Here is a 24,926-nt window from a genome sequence, read left to right as displayed (position 1 = left end):
TGGAGTGGGTAGCCTTTCCCTTCTCCAGGGGATCTTCCCAACCCAGGAATCAAACCCCGGCTTCCCGCACTTCAGGCAGATTCTTTACCAGCTGAGCCACAAGGGAAGCCCAAGAACACTGGAGAGGGTAGCCTATCCCTTCTCTAGCAGATCTTCCGGACCCAGGAATCGAACCAGGGTCTCCTGCATTGCAGGCAGATTCTTTACCAACTGAGTTATCAGGGAAGCCTTTCTGAGTAGCATGATGAAATCTTGTGCTGTCCTGCTCCATCCCACCTGGGTCATGAATTGTGCCTTTGTCCAGAGCATCCTGCCGTCTTGGTTATTACGTGCGGTATCTCAGTGCATGTGTCCTTGTCACCCTTATTTTACTTAATAAGGGCCCCAAAGTACAAGTTATGCTGGCCATTCGGATATGCCAGAGAAGCCATAAAGTACTCCCTTTAAGTGAAAAGGTGAAAGTTAGAAATTTAATAAGGAAAGAAAAAAGTCGTATGCTGACGTTGCTAAGAGCTGCGGGTGAGAACGAATCTTCTATTCGTGAAATTGTGAAGGAGGAAAGAGAAGTTTGTACTAGTTTTGCTGTCACACTTCAAACTGCAAAAGTTACAGCCACAGTGTATGATATGTGCTTACTTAAGATGGAAAAAGCATTGAATTTGTATAGTAAGATAGTTTGAGAGAAAGAGGCCACTTTCACTTGTGTTTTATTAGAGTATATTGTTATCATTGTTATATTTTAGTTATTGTTAATCTCTTAGTGTGCCTAATTTATAAGTTAAACTTTATCATAGGTATATATGTACAGGAAAATACATATAGGGTCTAGTACTATCCATGGTTTCAGATATCTACTGCGGTCTTGGAATGTATCCCCTGCAGACAAAGGGGTGAGGACTGTATAGAGGAGGTGTATCTGAAAGTGTCTTTTCCCAGAGTGACCTCTTCTTGGTCCCTGAAGGGCTGTAATATTGATTCTAGGTTCCTGTGAGGCCCCTCTAATTCTCTCCACATCACCTGCCCACTTCCTTCAATGACATGGCACACTCTGTCCTTGCTGTAATGTAGCCACCATACCAAAATCTGAAGACCCTTCTCTGAACAGCTTCCCCATTCCCAAACTGTTGCTGGGTTATTCAGGGCCTGTGTGCAGACTGGCATCTGCCTCTTGGAGCATGTCCAGTAGCCCTGCATCTGGAAGTTGGCCTACCGAGCCTCACAAAACTCCCAAGTGCTGTTGAATATCTGACTCACCATTTTTTCTGCACCAATAAGGCATAGAAAGGAGAGTGATAAAAGATAAATATAATGATAGACCAGATATGCAAACACAAAAGTGATTATGTAATAAACTCTATGACAGCTAACACATTCCCCAGTCAGATCTGTTTCCTCCTTGAAGGGGTGAGGCAGGGAAATTACATATCAAATCTCATACGGGTTAAGGTGACTCTCTGAGTTGAGAGCCAGAGAACTAGTTGGACAACTTTTCTGCTTTTGCTTTTGGAACTGTTAGGGACTGCTTGGGGGAAACCTTAGAAACTTGCTTATCAGTGCTGTAAGCAGTTTACGGTTGGGTTCCCAGGCAACTCTTCACTAAGTTCAAACTGATATAAATTTTGTGGAGAGCAATTTGGCAACACAGAGCAGTCCTGGCATTTTCCTCTTTGCTCTAAGCTCCATTTTTGCCCTTCCATGCTCTGCTCTGCAGAAGCAAATCCATATTTGCTGGGTCAGTGCAAAACAAAAATGCTAGACTGCTCAAAAAAAATTTCAAAAGAGTGACAGCATGGGGCCCTTCAGAGGGTGGGGCCCTCGGAACTTGTGCAAATGGAATGGCCGTGAAGCTGGCCTTGCTTCTCTGTGTCACACGGAGCTGGATTCTGCACATTTTTTCCAGACTTCTTTGCCATTTTGATTCAGATTAGGATCAGTCAATTGTGGGTATTGGTGGGGTGGGAGGGGCAACCTGAAGGCAGGAAGGAAGAAAGCTTTTGTATCCCTCTCTGCTTCTGGACATAGTCAAGGCTATGGTTTTTCCTGTGGTCATGTATGGATGTGAGAGTTGGACTGTGAAGGCTGAGAGCCGAAGAATTGATGCTTTTGAACTGTGGTGTTGGAGAAGACTCTTGAGAGTCCTTTGGACTGCAAGGAGATCCAACCAGTCCATTCTGAAGGAGATCAACTCTGGGATTTCTTTGGAAGGAATGCTGCTAAAGCTGAAACTCCAGTACTTTGGCCACCTCATGTGAAGAGTTGACTCATTGGAAAAGACTCTGATGCTGGGGGGGATTGGGGGCAAGAGGAGAAGGGGACAACAGAGGATGAGATGGCTGGATGGCATCACGGACTCGATGGACGTGAGTCTGAGTGAACTCCAGGTGTTGGTGATGGACAGAGAGGCCTGGCGTGCTGTGATTCATGGGGTCACAAAGAGTTGGACACGACTGAGTGCCTGAACTGAACTGAAGAGGGGAAAAAAAAAAAGAGGCACAAAGCTCGTAAGAAAAAGGAAGAAAAACTGTCTTTATTTAGTGGTGACATGATTGTATCTTTAAAAAAATAAAATCAACACATAGGATTAAAATAACTAAATATCATCTGGAAAAAATTTTAATTGGGTACACACTTCACAAATTATGAAGTACAAAGTAAAGTCGCTCAATTGTGTCTGACTCTTTGTGATCCCATGGACTGTAGCCTACCAGGCTCCTCCGTCCATGGAATTTTCCAGGCAAGAGTACTGGAGTGGGTTGCCATTTCCTTCTCCATCAGAAATTACACCCCCAAAAAATTTTAAATAGATCGCTAAATCACAAGAGGACTAGAAGAAGCCATGGGACAATTATAATATGAATGGAGAAAGACTTTCAAATTACAAAATATCTAGAAGTATAAAAAACTGATAAATATAACAGTAACAAAAACACTTGTGCATGACAAAAACTCTAAGCAAAGATAAAAGGCAAATGACAAATTGGGAAAAAATATTTGTGATTCATATCACAAAGGTCTAATGTAGAAAGATTCTAGAGGGGAAGAAAATTGATAATAGCTATGGGTTAAAAAAAGAAATATCCAGAGCTCTCAAACATATCGGAGAAGGCAATGGCACCCCACTCCAGTACTCTTGCTGGGAAAATCCCATGGATGGAGGAGGCTGGAAGGCTACAGTCCATGGGGTCTCTGAGGGTCAGACACGACTGAGCGACTTCACTTTCACTTTTCACTTTTTTGCATTGGAGAAGGAAATGGCAACCCACTCCAGTGTTCTCGCCTGGAGAATCTCATGGACGGGGGAGCCTGGTGGGCTGCTGTCTATGGGGTCGCATATGAAAAGGTTCTTAACCTCATCTCTAATGAGAGAATGAAAATTTAAAGCACCCTGAGATACCATTTTTATCAATCAAGTTGGCAAAGATCAAACACCTTTTTAACCACCTCATTGATGAAGACATAGAGAAACAGGCACTTTGTTTTTTCTTTTTAAATTTTTTATTTTGTACTTGGGTAGAGCTGATTAACAATGTGATGGTTTCAGGTGAAGAGCGAAGGGACTCAGCAATGCATACATATGGATCCATTCTCCCTCAAAGTTGTCCAGGCTGCCACGTAACACTGAGCAGAGTTCCATAGGGCCTTGTCGGTTATCCATTTTAAATATAGCAGTGTGTACAAGTCCATCCCAAACTCCCTAACTATCCATTCTTCCCATCCTTCCCTTGGCGATCATTCTCTAAGTCTGTGAGTCTGAGAAACAGGCACTTTTATACATTGCTAGTTTATACTTTTATTCATTGCTGTTTGGAGTTTGTACACATGCATGGTATACGGTACAAACTCTAGGGAAAGCAGTTTGATATCCATCAAGATTACAATGGCATGTAGCTTTTAACCCAGCATTACACTTTTAAGCACTTTGTCCTTGAAGTATATTGCTCCAGAGTAAAACAAGTTTATTTAAGATAGTCTTTTTCAAAATCCTAAAAGATCCAAAGTAATGTAAACGCTGAGCATCAGGGGACTCGTTAAATAAATTAAGGTACATTGGTATTAGAATTCTATGCCAGCCCTTAGACAGGAGGAAACAGGAGGAAAAGACCCTGATGCTGGGAAAATTTGAGGGCAGGAGGAGAAGGGGACCACAGAGGATGAGATGGTTGGATAGCATCATCGACTCAATGGACATGAGTTTGAGCAAACTCTAGAAGATAGTGAAGGACAGGGAAGCCTGGCATGCTATAGTCCATGGTGTTGCAAAGAGTCGGACGTGACTGAGTGAACAACAAAAAAAGACAGGAGGAAACTATATGTATTCATCTGTAATAGTGATCACAAAGATATATATATATATATATATATGTATCTTCAGAGAAGGCAATGGCACCCCATTCCAGTACTGTTGCCTGAAAAATCCATGGATGGAGGAGCCTGGTAGGCTGCAGTCCATGGGGTCGCTAAGAGTCGGACACGACTGAGCGACTTCACTTTCGCTTTTTACTTTCATGCATTGGAGAAGGAAATGGCAACCCACTCCAGTGTTCTTGCCCGGAGAATCCCAGGGACGAGGGAGCCTGGTGGGCTGCTGTCTATGGGGTCGCACAGAGTCGGACATGACTGAAGCGACTTAGCAGCAGCAGCAGCATGTATGTATCTTAATTTATTTGTTTTAAAAAGTGTATTTGGCTGCACACGGAGCATGCAGGATCTAAATTCTACAACCAGGGATTGAATTCAGGCTGTGTCCTAACCCCTGGAGCCACCAGGGAGCTCCCCAAGATATATTATTAACTTGGTAAAGCAAGATGCATAACAGGAGCTTCCCTGACAACTCAGTGGTAAAGAATCTGCCTGCCAATGCAGAAGACACAGGTTTGATCCCTGATCTGGGAATATCCTATATGGCATGAAGCAACTAAGCCCATGTGTCACAGCTATCGAGCCTAAGCTCCAGAGCCCATGCTCTGCAACAAGAGAAGACACCTCAGTGAGAAACCCACACACAGCAACTACAGAGTAGCCCCTTGCTCTCTGTGACTAGAGGAAAGCCCACACAGCGATGAAGACCCAGCACAGCCAAACATAAATAAAATAAAATTATTTTTTTAAAAAGATGCATAACATTGCTATGATACTAACCATTTATATAAAAATGTGGGCAGTATTTTTGTATTTCTTGGATATATATAAAATATCTAGGGAAAGATTTACAAAAACATCTTAGTTGCTTCTGGAAAGCGTAATTAGGTATCTGAAGGGTAGGGTTGGGGAAGAGATTTTTCATTATATATCCCTTTAACCTTTTAAAATTGAACCATGTGAATGTTTATTATTCAGAAGATAATTATTTTAAATAATAAGGTAGAATATAAAATAATTTCAGCTAGAATTGTTAGCTGAAATTATTCAGCTGACTTGTTAACACACTGAAAAAAATTATAAAAACATATATATGGCCTAATCTCACTTTTTTTAATGGATAGTTGTTCATAAAAAAGGATAAGACCAATATATACTGAAATATTAACCATGGTTACCTCCAGGTTTGTGGTATATGATTGATTTTTATTTCTTTTCTTTGGGGTTATCTGTATTTTTAAGCTCTTTTACAATGAAAATATATTCATTTTGTAACAAGAAATAAAAGTTATTAAGAAAGCCCCACAAATACATGGTTTACCATCTCAGCTGGGCAGCTGTTGCTATTTAATGATCCTGTTACTCATACCGAGTCAATTCATTCTTCCAACAGATAGAAACTGCCATGTGCTAGGCCCAGTGCAAGAAGATATAAATAAGGTGGCTTATTTCAAGGACAGGCGTTCCAAACCCTTGCCATGTTCCCCGCGGCCTCTGCCACATTCCCCATCATCTCCTTTGCAGACTACCTTGTTTCTGCTCCACAAAGAAAACTGGCATGAACTCCCCAGGGCTTTCCTCTTTTCTGCCTCCAAACTTCTCCATGTTTCAGCCAGATTCACATTGTTCTTTCTGCCTCAAAGGAAGACAGAGCTTTCCATTTTCCTTCTAGGCTCTTGAGACCATGTTGCCCTCTGTACCTTGTTTTATCAGTGATGTCCTCCTTCATATATTACAAATTTCTGCCTAACCTCTAACTTCTCCTCAATGAAACATATTAAAATATTTGCAATCTAGAATGTGGAGCATCTTTCCTTCCCTCTATATATCCCTACATCCTCTTTTCCCCTTAACCTCCCAAATTCTTGCAAAACTACCCCATAGTGTCTGATGTGTGTTTGCCTATAGTTCATAGCTCAGCTGATTTGAGTTTGATTAATGTGCCTCTAATCTACTGAAACATTTCTTCCTAAATGTTTCTGTTAGGCTGCAAATAACAGAGCATCCAACTGTCAGTGGTCTATACTTTTAAACGAGCTCTTCAGAAAAGAAACCAGGGCAAGAGTGGAAGCAGGAAGACCAGCTGAAGACCACTAAAGTTATCCATTTGAGAGATGAAGGTGGTGGCAGTAGAGGAGACCAGAAGTGCCAGATTCTGGCTGTATTGGGAAAATACAGCTAACAGGAGTTCCTGATGGAAAAGCTGTGGGGTATAAATTAAAGAGAGGAATCAAGAATAACTCCTCGGTTTGGGGCCTGAGCAATCAGAGTCACAGGAATACGGTTCACCTAAGATGGGAAGGACTTTGAATTAAGGAAATAATTAATAGTTCAACTTTATTTTTATTGATGTATAGTTAATTAACAATTACTAACTATAACTAACTATAGTTAAAGTACACAGCAAAGTGATTCAGTTATACATATATATGTATTCTTTTTTGGATTATTTTCTAATATAGGTTATTATAAGATACTGAGTATAGTTCCCTAGGTTATACTCAGGAGTTCAATTTTAATATGTTAACTTTGAGATTCCTGTTAGATCTTCCAAGTGCAGATGAGGAATGGATAGTCAGGTGTGACATTCAAGACTGAGGTCTGGACTGAAGATAAAACTTGGGAGTTGGAACTTCCTTGGTGGTCCAGTGGTTAAGACTCTGCCAGTGCCACAGTGTGGGTTTGATCCCTGGTCGGGGAACTAAGATCCTACATGCTAAGGCAACCAAAAGATTTTTTTAAAAATATCCTGCAGGTCACAGTGAAGATCAAAGATCCCATGTGCCACACTAAGACCAGGTGAAGCCAAATCAATAAATATATATTTTAAAAAATTGAGTTTGGGTGAAAAGATAAGACAGAAGGGAGTACCACATATTTTTGTGCTGAAGTGAATTACTTAGGAGAGAAGGACAATTGATTAGCAGGAGATGAGATAATTTCAGGAACAATCATTAAATAGGCAACAGGGGAGGAGACCGTGGTGCCAAGGTCTTGCTTTAGATAAGAGCAGAGACACTACATACGTGAGACAGGAGGGAAGGCAGAGTCCAAGCAGAGAGGCAGGTGGGACGGAAGACATGGTGGGCAGAAGAGGAGGAGTTCTTGCGAAACTTTTATTTTTCTCAGTGAAATGAGAAGTAAAGCTGTCAGCTCAGAGTGAGGAAGGGGAGAGGTGTTGGATATTTGGGAAACAGGTGCAATGTAGTCATTTCAGAGTGTGGGAAAGTAAACCAACAAGGGAAATGCAGAGGGCGGTGTTGAGAGCCCACTGGAGATTCAGGCCCATAAATTGAGTGACAACAGCTAGCACCGTTATTTTTGTCTGGTGTGTCAAGCTGGACAGAACCAGGGTTTTGCCAGGCAGGTGGTCCCAGGTACAAGGAAGTGAGGAGTCTATACAAAACGGTGATATAGTGATAGACTATGAAATCTAACGTAGGTAGGAAAGATGTGAGAATATAAGGGCTGTGATGAAGAGTGGGAAAGTAGATTGGAGGTTAAGAGCAGGGGCAAAGAAATGTTCAGATGGGGTTATTGGGGTTATTATTAAAGAAGCTGGAAGGGAAAGTGGTGTTGATCAGGGAACAGCATGTTTGAAATGAAAAGTTCAGCAGTGCTGCTGTTATTTGGTGATGCAAAGGTCCAGGGTACCCACATGACAGGGTGGAGAGGGATGTGGTTGGAGGGTTTCAACAAGGATACGGAATTGACAGAAAATGTTAGCAGGAATGCGGTGGGGGTAGAGGACTGTGTCAGGTGCTAGAATCTCCAGGGAATGGGGGCTGGGGTGGCTAAGACAAGAGAGATGTGGCAGAACACGGTAACAAGCCAGCCGCGGTACAGTCTGATGGCAGGTACTTCAGAGGAGCTGGGGGCAGATGGGAGAAAGTCTTACTTGGGTAGTGATTCTCAGGTGTGGGGAGACCTGCTGTGTTATGAAGTCTACTCCTTAGGGCCTCAATAAGCTCCCTTCTCTCCTTCGCCTCTGAGAGGCCATCCACAGCAGGATTTATTCAGGGTGATGGAGTCAGAAGGAAACCAGGGAACTGTTGGTACTTTCACTCCCTCTTCTCTGCTATCAAAATACCAAGACAGCATCTGCGCAACATGTGTGCTGCTGAGGGACAGGAAGCCGGTAACAGTGGCCGGCCCAGCAGTGGTGAAGAGGCGGTTTTTAAATGGGGTGAACTTCGGGCAGGTGGCACCCAGAGCTCAACTCTCATGGCCTCCTCAGAACTCTGTTCATTCAGCTTCCTTAGGGGGAGAGGCAGAAGGCAATGGCAACCCACTCCAGTACTCTTGCCTGGAAAATCCCATGGACGGAGGAGCCTGGTGGGCTGCCGTCCATGGGGTCACACAGAGTCGGACACGACTGAAGCCTGGCAGCAGCAGCAGGGGAGAGGTTGAATTCTTCCTCTGCTGGGAAGCAGGCTTAGGAAGGGAAGGTTTTGCCAGATTCCCTATGGAGAGGGTGTGTCCCTGCAAAACAGGAATCTGCCTGAAAACCTCTGTCAGCAGGGAACTTTGGGCACCCTGTCCAGAAAGGGACAGCCTGTGATGGCAAATAAGCCAGCTCTGCAGCATCCTGGATGCTGAATTCTTACACACTGTTACTGCTCTCACTACCTGTCCCTGGACAGGTGGCCACTCATGGGGGTGGCCCAGAGCCCTGGCCAAAAAGGCAGCCAGGCAGGGCCCCCACAGGATGACATCTGGTGCCAAGTGGGGAGAGGAGTAAGGGAGGGAGGCAGGCCTCTTACACATTCCTGGGTGGGGAGCCCCAAGGGCCTTTCCAGGACACAGAAGTGCCCCAAGTGGACACAGGGCAGGGCAGGGCAACCGGAGCCACAGCCCGCGTCCAGGGAAGTCTCATGACTGCAGTGTTTTGCTGCAGGTTTCCCAGCTGCTCTAGGCGGGAGGCAGCGTGGGGTGGTGAGGGCGAGGAGGAGGAGGGTGGAGAGGAGGCGGGAAGTAAACACAAGACCACAGAGAGAGCCAGTTCCCTGCGTTCAGAGAACACCAGCCGCCTCCGGTCTCCGGTGGGTGGCTGTATGTGTGGAAATGAAACTGGGAGGGGACAGGAGAGAGGGAAGAGTAAGCAAGCGGTTCTCGGCTGTTATCCACCCATCTCGCCTTTCCTGACCCACCAGCCCACTCCTCTCTGGGGTGAGGGGGTGGGAAGGAGACGGTTCACTAAGCGCCCACCCCCAAGTACTCGTAGCTAGTTCAGCTGTCGGTGAATCAGACAGTCTGAGCAGCTGTCACCTGCGCTCAGGAGGGGAGCAGGGGGCGGCCTTGGGAAGGGGGAGGATGGGTGAGTGGCAGATGCTGTACTGGCCCAGGCGTGGGTGCCGCCTGGGGCTGGGAAGAAGGAGGGTCTACCTTTCAACACCTACACACTGCTGACCCGGTTCCAAGGACACTGGGATATCTGGGGTGGGACGAGGGCATGGGGGCACAACTTAAGCGGGAACTGGAAGCGAAGGAGGGGGTGGAAGGACGGGAGAGTCTGTCTACTGCGGCGGGAAGCGCTGGGGAGCAGCGCTGGCCGGGGCCGCGGGGCAAGCTGCTGCCCGCCGCCTGCCCGCGCGGGGTTATGCGAGGTAACGGCGAACCGGGAGGAGGAGGGAGGCTGCGGGGGCCGCGGGCCGGGGTGTCTGGCGCTCGTTGGACAAAGAGATGATGAAACGTGAGCGCTATATTTACCAAGGGGGTGGAGATCGGGCGGGGGGCGGGGAGTAAAAAGGACAAACTGTTCCACAACAACCGCAGGAAACACAGCCCATCTGACTCACCGGGAGGGCCGCGCCGACCCCCTCTCAGGCTTAGCCTGGAGGCAGGCACGGGGCTAGAGGGCGCGGAGGGTCCCCGAACTGACCTAACTGGGCGCTACACTATGGCTGGAGGATGGGTTGATTTATATAAATAAAGGCACTTTAGAGCCTAGGGCTGCGCGCATACGTGTGTGTGGCTTTTGTGGGGCAGGGGAGAGCGCGGAATGGCACGAATGTTTCCTAACCCTGTGGCCCGACCATTGCAGGAGCGGTTTGCCTGCAAACTCTTCAAGCTTGATTCCTGCAAAGTCATCTCCTCCCGCACAGCCGGGACAGCCGGCCTAGCCTGCCCCGCCCCGCCCGCGGCCAGCAGCACGCGCTTCCCCCGCTCTCCCGCCCGAGTCCAGCACTCGGCGCTCAGAGTTGGGGTGCGGTGCCGGCTATGTTTAGAAGCTGATGTCATCCGACACCCTACTCTGCAGTGTTCCCAGGGGGACCACAGGGCAGGTTTTCCTCTTCCTCACAGGCGTGGGTGATGGAGAAGGTACCTCCTCCTCCCAACCCCTCCCCCCAACACCTACCTTACCCCGGGGATTTTTTTTTTTTATGCAATTCTGCCCGAGTTACGAAACAGGATGGTGGGGGCCGTACGCCCAAGCAGAGGGCACAAACCCTAGAGCTTGGGCCACGAAGGGCCAACCGGCGGCCCCCGCCCACTCCCACCCTCTCCCGACCGGGTGAAGGGGCTAATTTCAAGGTTAGTTCACGTGGGCGCGGGCGCCCGGAGCTTCTTGCACGAGTTTGGGGCGGGTTCCTCATCCCCCAATCTAGGGCAGTTTGTTCAACTGCAGTAAAGGGAGCTTGATGTTCCAGCAGGGAAGGGATTTCTGAGAACTAGGACTGTCCTCAGATGAACTCGCCTCCTCCGGCTGCTGCTGCGGCGGACGCCTGCGGAAGACTTTTTAAAAGGGCGATGCCAGGCCGGGGCGCGCGGCCCGCGAGTGGCTGTGCCGCCCGCCAGTCTGCGGCCCCAGCGGAGCACCCGCCCCCGAGCTCGGGTGATTCAGCGTGCACGGCGCAGGGCTCCTTAGAGCGCAGGGGGCTGTGAGCTAAACTTATCCTCCTGCATATGCATGAACGGGTGGCCTTTCTGCTTGGCAAAAGAGAGGCCTGGAGTTTTGCGGAAGGCTGCTAAGTGGAGCGAGAGCAAAGTAGGGCATCGTGCAATTTTTCGCTGGGCCGGATCCCCCCACCCCCTTACGTGTTAACTGTCATTATGGCCGCGGGCGTTTCACCAGATAGGGGTTTACCTGATTGCATTTCAAATCCGGGCACACCGCCATTGTTGGAAGCCCGATTCCTTCAGCTTCTCCTCCGTCTTCCCCAAACTCCCACCTTCCCCTAATTCCTCAGCTCTTACTAAAAGGAAGACTGTGTTTCTCCCACCGCACCTCCCCGCCCCCCGCCCGCCCCCAAGGTACCCTCTGTGCTTTGATGGGATCGCTGAAGTCCAAGGGCCTGGGTCCTGAAAGAAGTTTTGGAGCCAGCCCAGAGTGAGGTCCGACACGTGATCCCCTACCCCCAGTGGGCCATCTGTTCTCCTTCCTTCCCGCCTGGAGGCTGGCAGCTCTGCCCAGCACCGTCCACGCCTCCCAGCAGGAAAGAAGGAAAGAGCGAGAAAAGCCAGCGTTGGCGGAACCCACTACCTACAGAGTGCAATTTTAACCTAAACCTCTCTGAGCCTTGGGCATGGGTGAGACTGGGCAATATGTATATTAGACTAAACTCCAGGTGATTAGCTCCCGGGAATTGCTTTGGGCTCCTTTGCTTTGGATTAAAACCAACAGGGAATGCGCCTGGGAATGGGCTGAATTTGCCTGGAAATAACTCACTTGGAGCTAGGGTGGGGAACTTGCCTAGGAAAAGGGGTGAGATTCCGTGACACCTCTCTGACCCCAGGCCACTTCCCACAAACTAGTTTGAAGAAAGAAAAAGAACACGAAATTAAGGAATAAAGGATTTAGGGGATCTTGGATGAATTTATATTTGTGCCTGCTCTCCAGTTAAATATTGATTTAAGGTATTCTGACCTTTACTGCCCTAAAGAACTGTATTTGTAAATGCACAGCAGATGAGATGGTGTTTAAAAAACCCAAGTATTAAGCTTTTTTGGTTGGGGAACGAGGGGGGCCCAGAGACTATGTAGATGTATTAGTCTAGTCTAAGAGGTTGCTTAAGGTCACACAGCCCCTCTCAGGCCCAGGAGGCCAGTTCCGTACCCCATGGTGACTTAAACACCTGCTGAAAATCAGCTCACTGTAGGTACTGCCTCTGAGGAGGGGTGATAATGATAATTACTTTAGGATGCACAGAAAATCAGACTTCTTGCTACAGGCATTGTTCTTGAGAACTCAGAAAATAAAGCCAAGACTTAGATAGGAATTAGGGAGGAAAATGCATACTTTAAAACAGTAAGCACAGCTCTAGTCTCTGAATGCTTGTGCTCCTCTCAGTTGGCTTGTGTAATTTTGAAATGTATGTTTACAAAGATTAACTTGGGGGAAAACAGAGTTCTTATATTTATGTGGCATAATGTATACTAGTAAATTATTCATTGTAATTAGGGATGATTCACATTAATCTGGGATAATTTATTTTGCCAGAATTTTAATTGGGACAGTTACATACTGGCAAAAAAGCGTAAATTAGTTTTAATCATAAAACTATTATAATACACACCCTAGCACAGAAAGGAAACCCTATTGTTGAAAATACAAGAAAAAATCCTGATGTAGGAATTACTACTTGTTGTGAAACATCTGTAACTATATCTGTATTTGTTTTTAACACGCCTCATTGAGGATAGATTCTTTTTTCATTTCTCTATTTACCCTTGCCTGACTCATTAGCGGCCCCGGTCTATGGGGTCACACAGAGTAGGACACGACTGAAGCGACTTAGCAGTAGCAGCAACTCATTAGCAGAAACAAATATCTGCAGAGGGAGTAAGTGGAAAAGGAGAAAAAGAGAAATCATTCTACAATTGTAGAATTATTGGGTTTAAAAAGATTGTAAATCAAGTCAAGTAGCAGTTACGTTTGTAAATGTGTGCAAGAAATTCATGTGAATGAAATCTCAGTTGTATTTTATTACCTCTTGTATAATTCTGAAATGAATGGGTTGGAAGAGTTTAGGGTTTATGTCCAGTCCAAACAAAATTAAAGGGAGGTGAAGAGAGCAAGAAGTAAATGTATACTTGAAAAAACCTATGATGATTGACTTATTCAAGTTCCTGGATACAGTCTTCAAGAAAAGATACAGACTTTGTTTTTTGGAATAACCCCACGTTAACGCTAGAACTGTCTGCTATGAAGGTACCTGGTGCAATGACAGTTACAGTGCAAATCTGAGAGAGTAACAGGCCTTGATCATAGTAGTCCTAGAGAGATCCTGCTGCTATTTGTGCTGGACCTTAAAGGGGCAAGCAAATATGGAATTTCTAAGTGGTTATGTAGCCTTGGGGACAGAGTCTGCTCCAGAAAAATCATGAAGTAGGCAAATTCCTTAGGGCTTCAGTGAATGCTTTTCTAAAATTAAGGGGATTGGAATACAAGAACTCTAAGATGACTTCACTTTACATGTACCGACCTTATTATGATGATGGTGGCGGTGATGATATTCTTCCTTGACCAGCACCCCCTTTCTAAACTTCCCTTTCCTGTGTAGTCACCTACTGCAATATCTTTCTGTACCATTTTAAAAGCAAAGTCAAAGGAAACTACACTAGCCTTCAAACTAGAAGGGTAAATTTGAGACTCCTCCTTTAGAGACCAGAACCTTTCCCAAACCTTAACAAAGGCTAATAGCCAGTGGGGGTTATGGTTGGACCTCATTGCATCTGCGTTACATAGAGGCAGGTACCTCTCACACCCACTTAGGAAAGTAAATGTATTTTTAATCAATTCTGTGGACAGTACACCTCCTGCAAGAACCATTGGCCTTAGATTCCATTTTCAGCTATCAAGATGGATAACAACCCCATCATTCTTTCAGAGAGAGGCGCAAACCTAAGACGCAGACTCTTAAGAGCCATACTAATTGTTGATCAAGTAATGCCAAAATATTCAATGGCTTTGGCTGGTTCCAGTTCTTAAGAATCTGTTAAGCAAAGTTAATATTTCACAAAACCAAAGAGTTCAGTTCTGAAGCCCAAAGAGCAAGGAATCAGATTTATGTTTTCCATGGAGTTCTCTACCTGATAAGGTAGACAAGTCACTTCTTTGCATCTTAGTGTTCATATCTGTTAAGTGAGGGAAGGGATACATACACACCCTAACGTCCCGCAGGGGCTGTGGAAAGAAAATGAATTAAAAATGTTTTTGAAGTTTTAAAAGTTATACAGGGATTTTTAGCTTCATTTATTTGAGGAAGATTAAAATAGCATCAAAACAAAACGAAAACAGCTTACTTAGAATAACCTGCAGGAGGGAAGAAGAGGAATTAAAGACGCATCACAAAAGCAAAGATGGAAGTGTTCAAAGTGCAGTCAGAACAAAAACAAGCTTTAAAACAGAACTTCTGTCAGCTCTGCATTTTCAAGATGAATTAGTCATAATTATTATATTGGGTGGAAGAATTATTAAAAATCTACCTAAAAGTATGCTGCTTCCCAAAACGGAAAAAAACGAATTGATGCTTTCTCATTTGTGTTTATTCTTGGGCAACTTGGCCTGATAATATTTAGTTCTTTTCTTTAATTATAGACTCACTTTGCATTTATTCATCACCCCTGCCCTCCCATACATATCTCTATTTTACTATCAGCAACACAAAGTGCAAGGATATATTGTTTCACTATAGCTGTTCCCGTTTACAAGCGTGGAGCGCTTGACTTCGGTATGCCCTTCTGATTGGCTAAGCCAATGTCAGTGACATCAACCAACTTACTTTTGATTGGAAGGCTGGTTGCTGGGACTGTAGCGTTTGCAGGAAGTCACTTAACTGTTTGCGAGCTGGAAAACCGAAACGGACGTTATCTTTTTGTCATAAGAAAGAACGCAGCTGAGTAGGGAAGGTGTATCCTACAGCTCCGCCAGCTGGAACGTGAGCCAGGAGGCCTGGACCGGCTAAGGGATTGAGGGGCACTCCCAAAGACGTCCGGCTGCTCCTTTCCAGCCTCCCGGCTGTTACCCTTTTAAATGTCAGCGTTCGAGGCTGTAGGGGTAGCACGAGGCATCGAAACGGAACAGTCGGATTGGCCGCGCGCCTCAGTTCTAGACGCACCTCTCCACCGAAAGGCCGTTCTGACTGGCAGCGGGAGAAAGTAAACAGAGTTGAATCACCCTCCCCACTGGCCAATTGGAGGGGGTTCGGATTGTGACGTGATGGGATTCTGCGAAATTGTTACTGTGCGAGAGAATGCCGGCACGGTGCGGACCGGCAAGAGCAGGGGCTCAGAAGCTGTCAGTGGACTGGGGGAAAAGTGTCTCTTAGACCTGGCGCTTCGTCCGGCGCTTGCCACCCGCGTCCAGGTGGTTGGGTGAATGTCCTGGGGCTTTGGCTCGACGGAGAGGCAGCCGAGGGCGTGTACCTCTCTTGCAGTTTCCTCTCCCAGCGCCTCGGGGGCGTTTTCGGTCGAATAAACTTGCGACCGCCACGTGTGGCATCTTTCCAAGGGAGCGAGCTCGGAGTGGCGGGCGCGCCCGTCGGTGGGGATCGCGCCCGGCTCTGGGCATCGGCGGCGGCGAGAGGCGGCAGCGCGGCGGAGCCCGGGGCCGTGGATGCTGCGTGCGGAGGCGCTGCCGGTTACGTAAAGATGAGGGGCTGAGGTCGCCTCGCGCTCTGCGAGTCGGAAGCGCCCCGCGCCCCCGCCCCCTTGGCCACCGCGCGGCGCAGCGCTCGTAGTCCGAGGCCAGGGCACGGCGAGCCGAACCTCCGCAGCCACCGCCAAGTTTGGCCGAGCCGCCGGGGCTGCTGTCGCCCGCACCATGTCCGCAGCCGCCTACATGGACTTCGTGGCTGCCCAGTGTCTGGTTTCCATTTCGAACCGCGCTGCGGTGCCGGAGCATGGGGGCGCTCCGGACGCCGAGCGGCTGCGACTACCTGAGCGCGAGGTGACCAAAGAACATGGTGACCCGGGGGATACCTGGAAGGATTACTGCACGCTGGTCACCATCGCCAAGAGCTTGCTGGACCTGAACAAGTACCGACCCATCCAGACCCCCTCGGTGTGCAGCGACAGCCTGGAGAGTCCGGATGAGGATATGGGATCCGACAGCGACGTGACCACCGAATCTGGGTCGAGTCCTTCCCACAGCCCGGAGGAGAGACAGGATCCTGGCAGCGCGCCCAGCCCGCTCTCCCTCCTCCACCCTGGAGTGGCTGCGAAGGGGAAACACGCCTCCGAAAAGAGGCACAAGTGCCCCTACAGTGGCTGTGGGAAAGTCTATGGAAAATCCTCCCATCTCAAAGCCCATTACAGAGTGCATACAGGTTAGCGGCGTCTCCCTCTCCAGCCCAACTCTGGGGTTAGTTAACCTTTGGCCAGGCAGTCTTCCTGGGTGTGGAGTATTCCATGTGTGGCCGAAAGGGTGCAAAATTTTGGATGAGTTGCTGTTTAATTCTTTAAAATGATTGAACCTGGTAGAAACGGAGAGCTCACTCTCTTTAATCGTCCCCAGCCTCTAGAAGCCATGGAGAGCCTTAACTTGGGGGACAGAGCGAGTGCTGAGGGCCAGCCCCTGTGCGTGGCTTCGTGGGGAGTGGTGCGGCCCCTCCCCTGTCCCGCCCCGCCCCCCTCCCCAGGACTCCCGCACCGGGCGACTATGGGGCCACCCAACCTGGGCAGACGCTAACGGGGGCTTGGGGGGACAGAGTCAAACGGTGTATGTTTTTATTCTCTTGTGGGATTGCAGCGAAGTGGCCGAAAGCTGGGGAGAAGCGGCGCACTTCACATGGAACCTTTTAGGGATGACTAAGGGCTCGGTTAGCTGTATGCTTGCTACTTTTCAGGGCCTGCCAAGGTGGTTTTAAATATGGCCAAGAGTCCTCAGAGAGGTTTAAAATAACACTGCTTCAGGCAGCAGAGGAGTTTGATCAAGTGATGGTTAACTTTACAACTAGTTAGCCTTTTTAAGGAGATTTCAGAGCGGATTTTTTTCCCACGTAATTTAGATCGCACCCTCCACCTTGAATAGAGCACTTAGCAAGGAGGTGTGGTCCTTGCCGGAGGTCAAGGCTGATAATGAAGGTGGCGGTGTTTTGGAGCCCCCGTGGAAGGGGGTCTCCCAGGGAGAGCAAAAGGCAGGTCTGATCATCGATGCCTGTGGCTGGTAAGACATCTGCAGTATAAAATAGGCTTTGGAGACTTACAGGAACGTTGGTCAGTCAATTCTGTTGGTTCTGTTTAACATATTCAGAAAAAGCTGGGAAGCTTTTATGGTTGACCATGCCCTCTCACCATGTTTAGTGTCAGGATCCTTAATCACTGCTGTTCTGATAAGGAAGCACTGTGCCTAGTCCTCGTGAAACTCCTTTTCCATCTGTCCTATGACACCATGTTTAAGAGGAGGTTGTTGGAGTTCCTTGGAAAGTATTGCCGGTTTTTGGTGTAATTGTTAGTGCTTTTAAGATGAGGCCCTGGGCCTGTGGTTTCAAAATGATCATTGGTTGGTTTGATTTGGTTTTGCTTTTTTAAAAACGCTACGTAATTGCATCTCATATTTTATTTCCTTTGGAAAGTGCTTCTTGTGGAGGTGGCTGCTGGCACAGGAGTAAAGCTGAATTTCCTCCACCGTTAATGTAAAATCAGGTTCTGTTTGGGGTTGCCATCTAGGTTGCCAAAAAATAGCACATTTTACAGTTTGTATCTTGTGCCTGACTTGGGGGATGTGACCTTTAGCATGGCTCCTAGGGTGAAGTAGGGGTATACTAACCAGAGGGTGTTACTCACCAACAGCTGTTGGGCGGGCCTGGCTGTGTCAGCCATGTTCCCGGAGTTCAGCTCCCAGGGACACCCACTGCCACCTTGAGCAAAGGCACTTTCTCCTTCAGGGAGCTGCCCAGTGGTGCAGTTGAGGAGGCCTGCAAAGCTTCTTTGTGAGCTCCCTGAGTCTGCCCAACTCAGAAAGGCCTTCTGGACCATTCAGTTGAGTGATTTTTCTCAGGCATTTACAGAAATGGCTGCTTATGCGTGCCGTGCATGCGTGCTGCTCTTTAATACTCCATAAGGCAGGTCAGCTCAGAAGAACCTTTTACACAGCCCAGAGTGGAAAACAAAGTGAAATATTAATCCCATTTTAAATGCTACAGTAAGTCTTTTGAAACTAGTGATATGGTGGTTGCAGTTGTCTTATTTAAGTTTGGGGGCTCTGTGATAATACTAGGACATGGTCAGACAAAAACCACTGCCTCTGTAAAGACTGTCAGAAGTGTATTCCTGCTGGAGAAGATACTCTTTCTCCTGCACAAAGGCTACTCTAAATGAAAGACTTGTAAAAGGTCTCATGCATTTGGAAGTTTCTGATTCAGCTTCCAGTGAGATTATTTTTGGTGTGGGGGTAGCAGCTTCTTGATTTTTTAAACTACTGGCTGGTATTAAACCCAGAAGATGGCTAAGAAATAGCAATTGGAGTGTCTGTATTTTGTGGAGACTTTAAAAACTAAAATTCCAGCCACACCTCCCTGCTCTGTGTGGCCCAACCAGAATCCCTCTTGCTGCTGGCTCTCCTCCCCCTGAGCCCCGTACAACTGCCACTTTGTATAGAACCAGTGGCTTTAAAAGCTGAGCCACTTAAGCAAAATTGTGGTTTAGTTCAGTGCAGTTCCTTCTAGAGTAGCCTAAGAGAGAAGATCCTTTTGAGGTGGACTGAGCTGCATTCTGATTTGTCTTACTGTTTCTGAGTTGTGAGACCTTAACCTAGTTCCTTAAATTCAGCGTTTGTAAACTAGAGGTCTGCTGCTTAATTTGCTTTGCAAATTTTTTGGTTTGGTCAGCGCAGGGTTTATAAACATTTCATTACTAACTTGGAAAAATAAGGATTTCCACACAAATCCAGATTTCTGGCTTCTCTGAAAAAATCGAACAATCTGGCAATATGGGGCCTGAATTCCTGCCCAGCAGCAATTGGCTTGAACTGACCATTCTTTGTAAGGGGCATGTCCTTTATTTTAATCATTTACATGGTCTCTGTTGGCATTTAAGTTTGCAATCTCTTTTTCTGTTTGAGCCTCAGTTTCTTAATCCACAAGATAGGGTACTATCTCTGAACTTCGGTTTTGGTGTAAAGATAATAGTTTGTGTGTGATAGGCAGAGCTTAAAATCAGCAAACATAGGAGAAACTTACTTTTAAGTAGTACTGTACTTTGTTTTCTGATACTATGTTCAGTTTGTTTTCCTTTACCCTCTAGATCAGATATCTTCTCATCTGATATACTTCTAAAGTTTAAGCAGTGAATCCACGTTAATCTGAAAAAAAGTAAAACAAATATGAGCTTTTCTATCTCCAGGCTCTTTGGAGAGTATTATTGTTTTGAATAAGTATTAGGCCCACTGGAGTACGTACTTTGCCTGAAACCATACTGAGCTTATTGAAAATGCAACCAACTTTTATCTTGGCACACCCCACATCCACACCAACATGCTCCCCGCACCTCGGAGCATACACCCCAAATTGGGCCTCCACAAGCCCCCACCCAAACCCACTGATTCCCCAAGACTCTCCCACGTGCCCTCAATCTCTCTACAAGCACACATGAAAAAAGATTATCCCGAGTTCCCTGACTTTGTGGTCACCCAGCACATACACACACCCACACACATGGGAGTAGCTTTTGGAGAAGTAAACAACTACATCCAAATTCCAGCTCAGAAGTCATCAGAACCAGCTGATGCAGAGTTATCCTAGGGTTAACATCCCAAGGATAGACACTCTAAGCCTATTTCCATGCCAGTTGCAATTTCACTATCTTTTTGGAGGGACTTAAATCAACTGTCCCTAAGTGGTGACAATGGGTTGAGCCTAAGGGCACTGGTTACTGGATTCTGAAAACCAGAAAGCCCTAAATCCCAATTATCACACCCCACTTCTGCAGAAAAATAATTTTAGTAATTTTTTCAATAGGGTAGAAGGGACGTTCATGAAAAACAAGGAGAGATAAGAGATGCAAAGGGCTCAACGGTGGCTGCTTCTGTTTCTCTTTATCCTGTTTGAACGTTTCCCTGGGCTACTTAGAATATGTGGTGGAGGGGACCTGGGGAGTTCCCATCATGGAAGTTATCATCCAAACAGGAAATAATAGCTAAGACTTCTTTTACATTTTAAATCCAATTTTTGCCCTATGGGGGCAATTTTTTGGCCTCCCTAGGAATGTCCATCACTGGCTAGCTTTCACGCAGGTCTATTTCCTTCCCTAAGACCAAAGGTTTAAAATTTTGGTCTTATAAAATGAGCCAGGCCTGCTCTGTGCCTCATGAACTCTTCTTCCTTAATTGCTCCGAAAAGCTTTGGAGTCAACTTTTTGGTTCAGGAGACTCTAGTACCATCAGAGGTATGAGATTGACCCACTTCTGTCACCCAGACGGCAGGGGTTCTGGGACAGGGCAGGGCCTTGACGTGGCCTCTAGGCAGCCCATAAAGTAACCCCTGCTCAGTCTTTCCCACTTACTCTTCTCTAGTAGAAGGGAGGCCTTGTTCCTTGATCCTTAAGGAAACATTCTCTCTCCCCTGTTCTTCTGTTCATAAGGCTCCCCAAAGTGATGTAGAATAGTATTTCATAGCCTGACATGCTTCATTAAGTGTAAATATACTTAATATGGTGGTGGTTTAGTTGCTTAGTCGTGTCTGACTCTTGTGACCCCCATGGACTATATCCTGCCAGGCTCCTCTGTCTATGGGATTCTCCAAGCAAGAATACTGGAGTTGGCTGCCATTTCGTTCTCCAGGGGATCTTCCTGACCCAGGAATCAAACCTAGGTCTCCTGCATTGCAGGCAGATTCATACTTAATATATGTCAGTGTAAATATACACTTAAGTCTGAGTGGGATCTGCATAGATAAATGTTTCCCTACCCTTTATTCCCACTTTTTCTCCCCTAAGGAGATTAGCCCTTTTTTCCCCCATAACTGCTCTCCCCCATGACGTTTTGATACCACAGATATACTGTAGAGCTGTTTATGTACTGTGCCCCTTTTGAAGGCCACAAACATTGGAAGAGCTAAGACTTTTTCCACCTGCCTAAGATCCAATTTTTGCCCTATGGGGGCAGTTTTAGCCCCATCTCCACCCCCAGTGAGACTGCCTAGGCACAAGCTTATGTATCCTCTCAGGAGAAAATGAGAGCAAACGACTGCAAATGGGCTGTAGCTGTGGAGGGTGATAGGATTTTAACGACTGCAAGGATGTCCTGTTGGGTTTGCTGAGTTTCAGGCAAACTAGAAACTCCCCTGATTCCAAGGGGAGATGGCCCACAGCTGCTTGAGTCCCAGCTCACTGCTGGAATCTCACCCTGGGGGCTGAAACCTGTGAGGGGACCTGAGAGCTCTTTATTCCTGGTCTCCGAGAGAGGAAGGACCAATTGCTTCTTCCTCACTGCCCTCCGCCCCCTGCCCATCCTTCATCACCCTCCATATAGCTGACCTAGCAAGACAGAGTGGAGTTGCCTTAGAAGAGCTGCTGTTACTGGCAGGATTACTGTATTACAACAGAAAATACAAGAGGAGTAGCATTACAGAGTAAAACCATTGTCTCCTGTGATTGTCCTCTCAAATCTTCTGTGAGTCGTGAGGAGAGGGGACGCACGTGGGGCCTCGGTCAGCGAGGGAGGTACCAGGGTACATTTCGCTCTGTTTTGATGGTAACAGCTCATTACCTTCAGCAAAGATGTAACCTGAGGAAAATGAGTTCTTGGGACTCTGAATGTAAGGGTCAGATTTACATTCCTGGCCCATTTGTTGATGTTTATCCCAAGAACTAGTCATTCTGCAACGTCTGTGGGAAATTCCCAGATTGAACTTCCCAGGGAGAAACATCATATGACATATTGGGAAAGTGGCTGACAATGGTCTTCCTTAATAAGCTCATTGAGAAAAAAAGTGGGCGGATGATTTCCCAGTATTCAATCATTCAGGAGCCCCTGAAACAACCTGATGCTGTACCCTGGTTAAAGTCGGGTTTCTTGACCATCATTTTGATTTCTGCATGCCTTATGATCATGAGCATTCTTGATTCGTGTTTTTTTTTTTTTTTAAAGCTAGCTTTGTCATTTTTGTTAGTCTCGACTACCAAAAATTTTTTCCTTTTTTTTTTTTTCCTTTTCTCCCCTTGGCTGCTCTCAGGCTTGAAGAAAAAGCTTGCGGCATTCCAGGCCTCTGCTGCTCGAATCCTCCCCCACATCCAACCCTCCCACCTTTTCCTAATGTTTCTCCAGCAAGCCCAGCGCCCACTGAAAAACGTAAATTAGTGCCTAGTAATTGGTACAAAGGCACTTTCTGTTTCCATGCAACAGATGCAAAAAGGAGGGGCAAAGGGAAGGAAAAACCTCACAGATGGTTAAAAAGGGAAAGAAATGGGATCCTCTGCAGTGGTCTTTGAGCAAACCTGTCTCTCGCTCCGCCCTGCTTTTTGTTGGGAAGTTAGTAACAGGCCTAAGCCCAACTCAGAGCACTTGGTGGCAGTTGTTAGTATCAAAAGAATAGAATTTGGAGGTTGGAAGTGACCTTGAGAGGTCATCGCATCCATCATTTTGTCTGTAAAATGTGAACACTTTTTACCCTTTCAGATAGACGGGGACCGTTTCGTAGAAGCACTGGGGGCTGTGGAGGGTTTGGAAAAATAGCACCAAGGATCAAAGGCTGGCTCTCTGCCTTAGCAGGCTCCTGGAGTCTCAGCTTGCTCAGCAACACAGTGAGGGCACCAGACCCTCTGAAGGTGAAGTTCTCCAAACCAGAGCTTAGCCAAAAGGAGATCTTCCTTCACTGAATTCTTGGCAGTTCTTAGACTTGAATTCCTTTCCCCCAGGGTCTCCTGAAGATTTCAATCTGCTTGGAGAAGGCAATGGCACCCCACTCCAGTACTCTTGCCTGAAAAATCCCATGGACAAAGGAGCCTGGTAGGCTGCAGTCCCTGGGGTCGCTAAGAGTTGGACACACTGAGCGACTTCACTTTCACTTTTCACTTTCATGCATTGGAGAAGGAAATGGCAACCCACTCCAGTGTTCTTGCCTGGAGAATCCCAGGGACAGGGGAGCCTGATGGGAGGCCGTCTATGAGGTCCGCACAGAATCGGACACGACTGAAGCGACTTAGCAGCAGCAGCAGCAAATCTGGTAAACTTAAAAAAAAAAAAAGCACACGAAACACAAAAAAACCCCTGGATTTAAAGAGCTGCTTTGCATTAACCAGATTAACAATGGAGTGAAAGGGCAGAGGTGGAGTCAGCCCTTGGGACCGCTCCCCTTTTATTATGGGAGCAGCACTCTGAAACAGCCCAAGGCCAGTGCCTGTGAGATTTCCTACTCCTCCCTTCCTGGAGTCCTTCTGAAACGTTAATACCTTTTTGGTGCATTAAGGCCAAGAGTAAACATTTGTCTTATCCCAGCCTCTAGCAGTACCCCCAGCAAATAACAGAACTAACATTATCATTCCTTGAGAATGCCTTGCCCACTAAGGGAGTGAGATGCATCCATTTTTTATGTGTGGAATCTTCCGTGGCATCTTTTCCATTTGTGCTTAAAACCCATGTTTATGATGGTGCGCCTTCAGGCTTCCCTTGTAATATCAGCCTTTGGAGTTCGGAGGAGAGAACTGAACATCTGTATCTGAAATCTAGAGGTTCTGGAGCTGCAGAAACTAGTAAGTTCACCATCCTAAATCCAGGACCACTGGGCATTTGAAATTTTTTTAACTGAAATTGATAAAAAATTCAAACAGCAGAATGGAATTCATCCCTGATTGAGTCCCCCTCTTGTTTTTTTTAAATTGAGGGCTATATTTTAATAAAGAGATGGGCGCTTAAGCCGTACAAAATTAATGGCAAGGATTTGAAAAGCAGGCAGCAGTATTTTGTATTAAACGAAGTATGAACATTTTCCCAAGGCGAGTCTCCGTTGCTTTAGAAGTGAGTCCCTCCCAGAGGACCTGACTTGAACCAAAGTGGGGACCAGTGAGGTAGGCAATAGACAGAAGCCCAGAAATTCTGCTTGAGAATTACAGATATTTCAGAACTGGAAGGAATCCTTTAGATCCTCTCTTTTCAAAGAGACGGAGATGGGGTGAGGTTTCACCCTCTCTCCCTTCCACGGAGCCAGCTTTGATGGGACAGTGGCAGTCAGAAAAGCAGAGTAAGGCCTGTGAAGAGGAAACCAGCCCACCCTTAGGAACTTGAACATGAGGGGTCTCCAAAGAGGTCTTTACCTTCAGCAAAAAGGCAGTAGGCAGAGCCAGTAGAGCATGGGCTTTGGGGGGCCCTCACACACCTGTGTTTGAATCGTGCCTCTGCCACTTTCTAATTGTGAGAACTCTCTGAGCCTCAGTTTTCCCATCTGTAAAATGGAATTCAGTAATTACATACTGAAGGAGTTTTTATAAGACTTAATTCAGTTGAGGTATTTAAAGCACTTAGGACAGTGTCTCCATATAGGAAGTATTACACTTAAAAATAACTTACATGTGTTGCTCAGAAGTCTTTACAGTTCCCAGAATTTTTGTTTACAGTTCCACATTAATCCAGCTGCTTATTCATTTAAATAACACTTACTATTGAGTATGCTTACATGGAAAGAACTGTGCTA

The 24,926-nt window shown here is 46.6% G+C and overlaps 1 protein-coding gene across 3 annotated transcripts in view; it reads left to right on the top strand.

Moving 5' to 3' along the window:
* The first annotated feature begins 15,134 nt into the window (after positions 1-15,134).
* The window catches only part of KLF9 (KLF transcription factor 9), a 101,210-nt gene continuing 91,418 nt past the window's right edge, over positions 15,135-24,926 (top strand). For all 3 annotated transcript variants that reach the window (XR_008199808.1, XR_008199807.1, XM_052644502.1), the window contains exon 1: positions 15,135-16,628. Coding sequence is in view for 1 of the 3 variants with exons in the window: in XM_052644502.1 (XP_052500462.1) it covers positions 16,124-16,628 (505 nt within the window). In the remaining 2 variants the exon portion in view is untranslated. The remainder of the gene's footprint in view (positions 16,629-24,926) is intronic.

The sequence above is a fragment of the Budorcas taxicolor genome, chromosome 8 (genome assembly GCF_023091745.1).
Source record: "Budorcas taxicolor isolate Tak-1 chromosome 8, Takin1.1, whole genome shotgun sequence".
Classification (NCBI taxonomy): domain Eukaryota; kingdom Metazoa; phylum Chordata; class Mammalia; order Artiodactyla; family Bovidae; genus Budorcas; species Budorcas taxicolor.
This window is presented reverse-complemented; position numbering and strand designations above follow the sequence as displayed.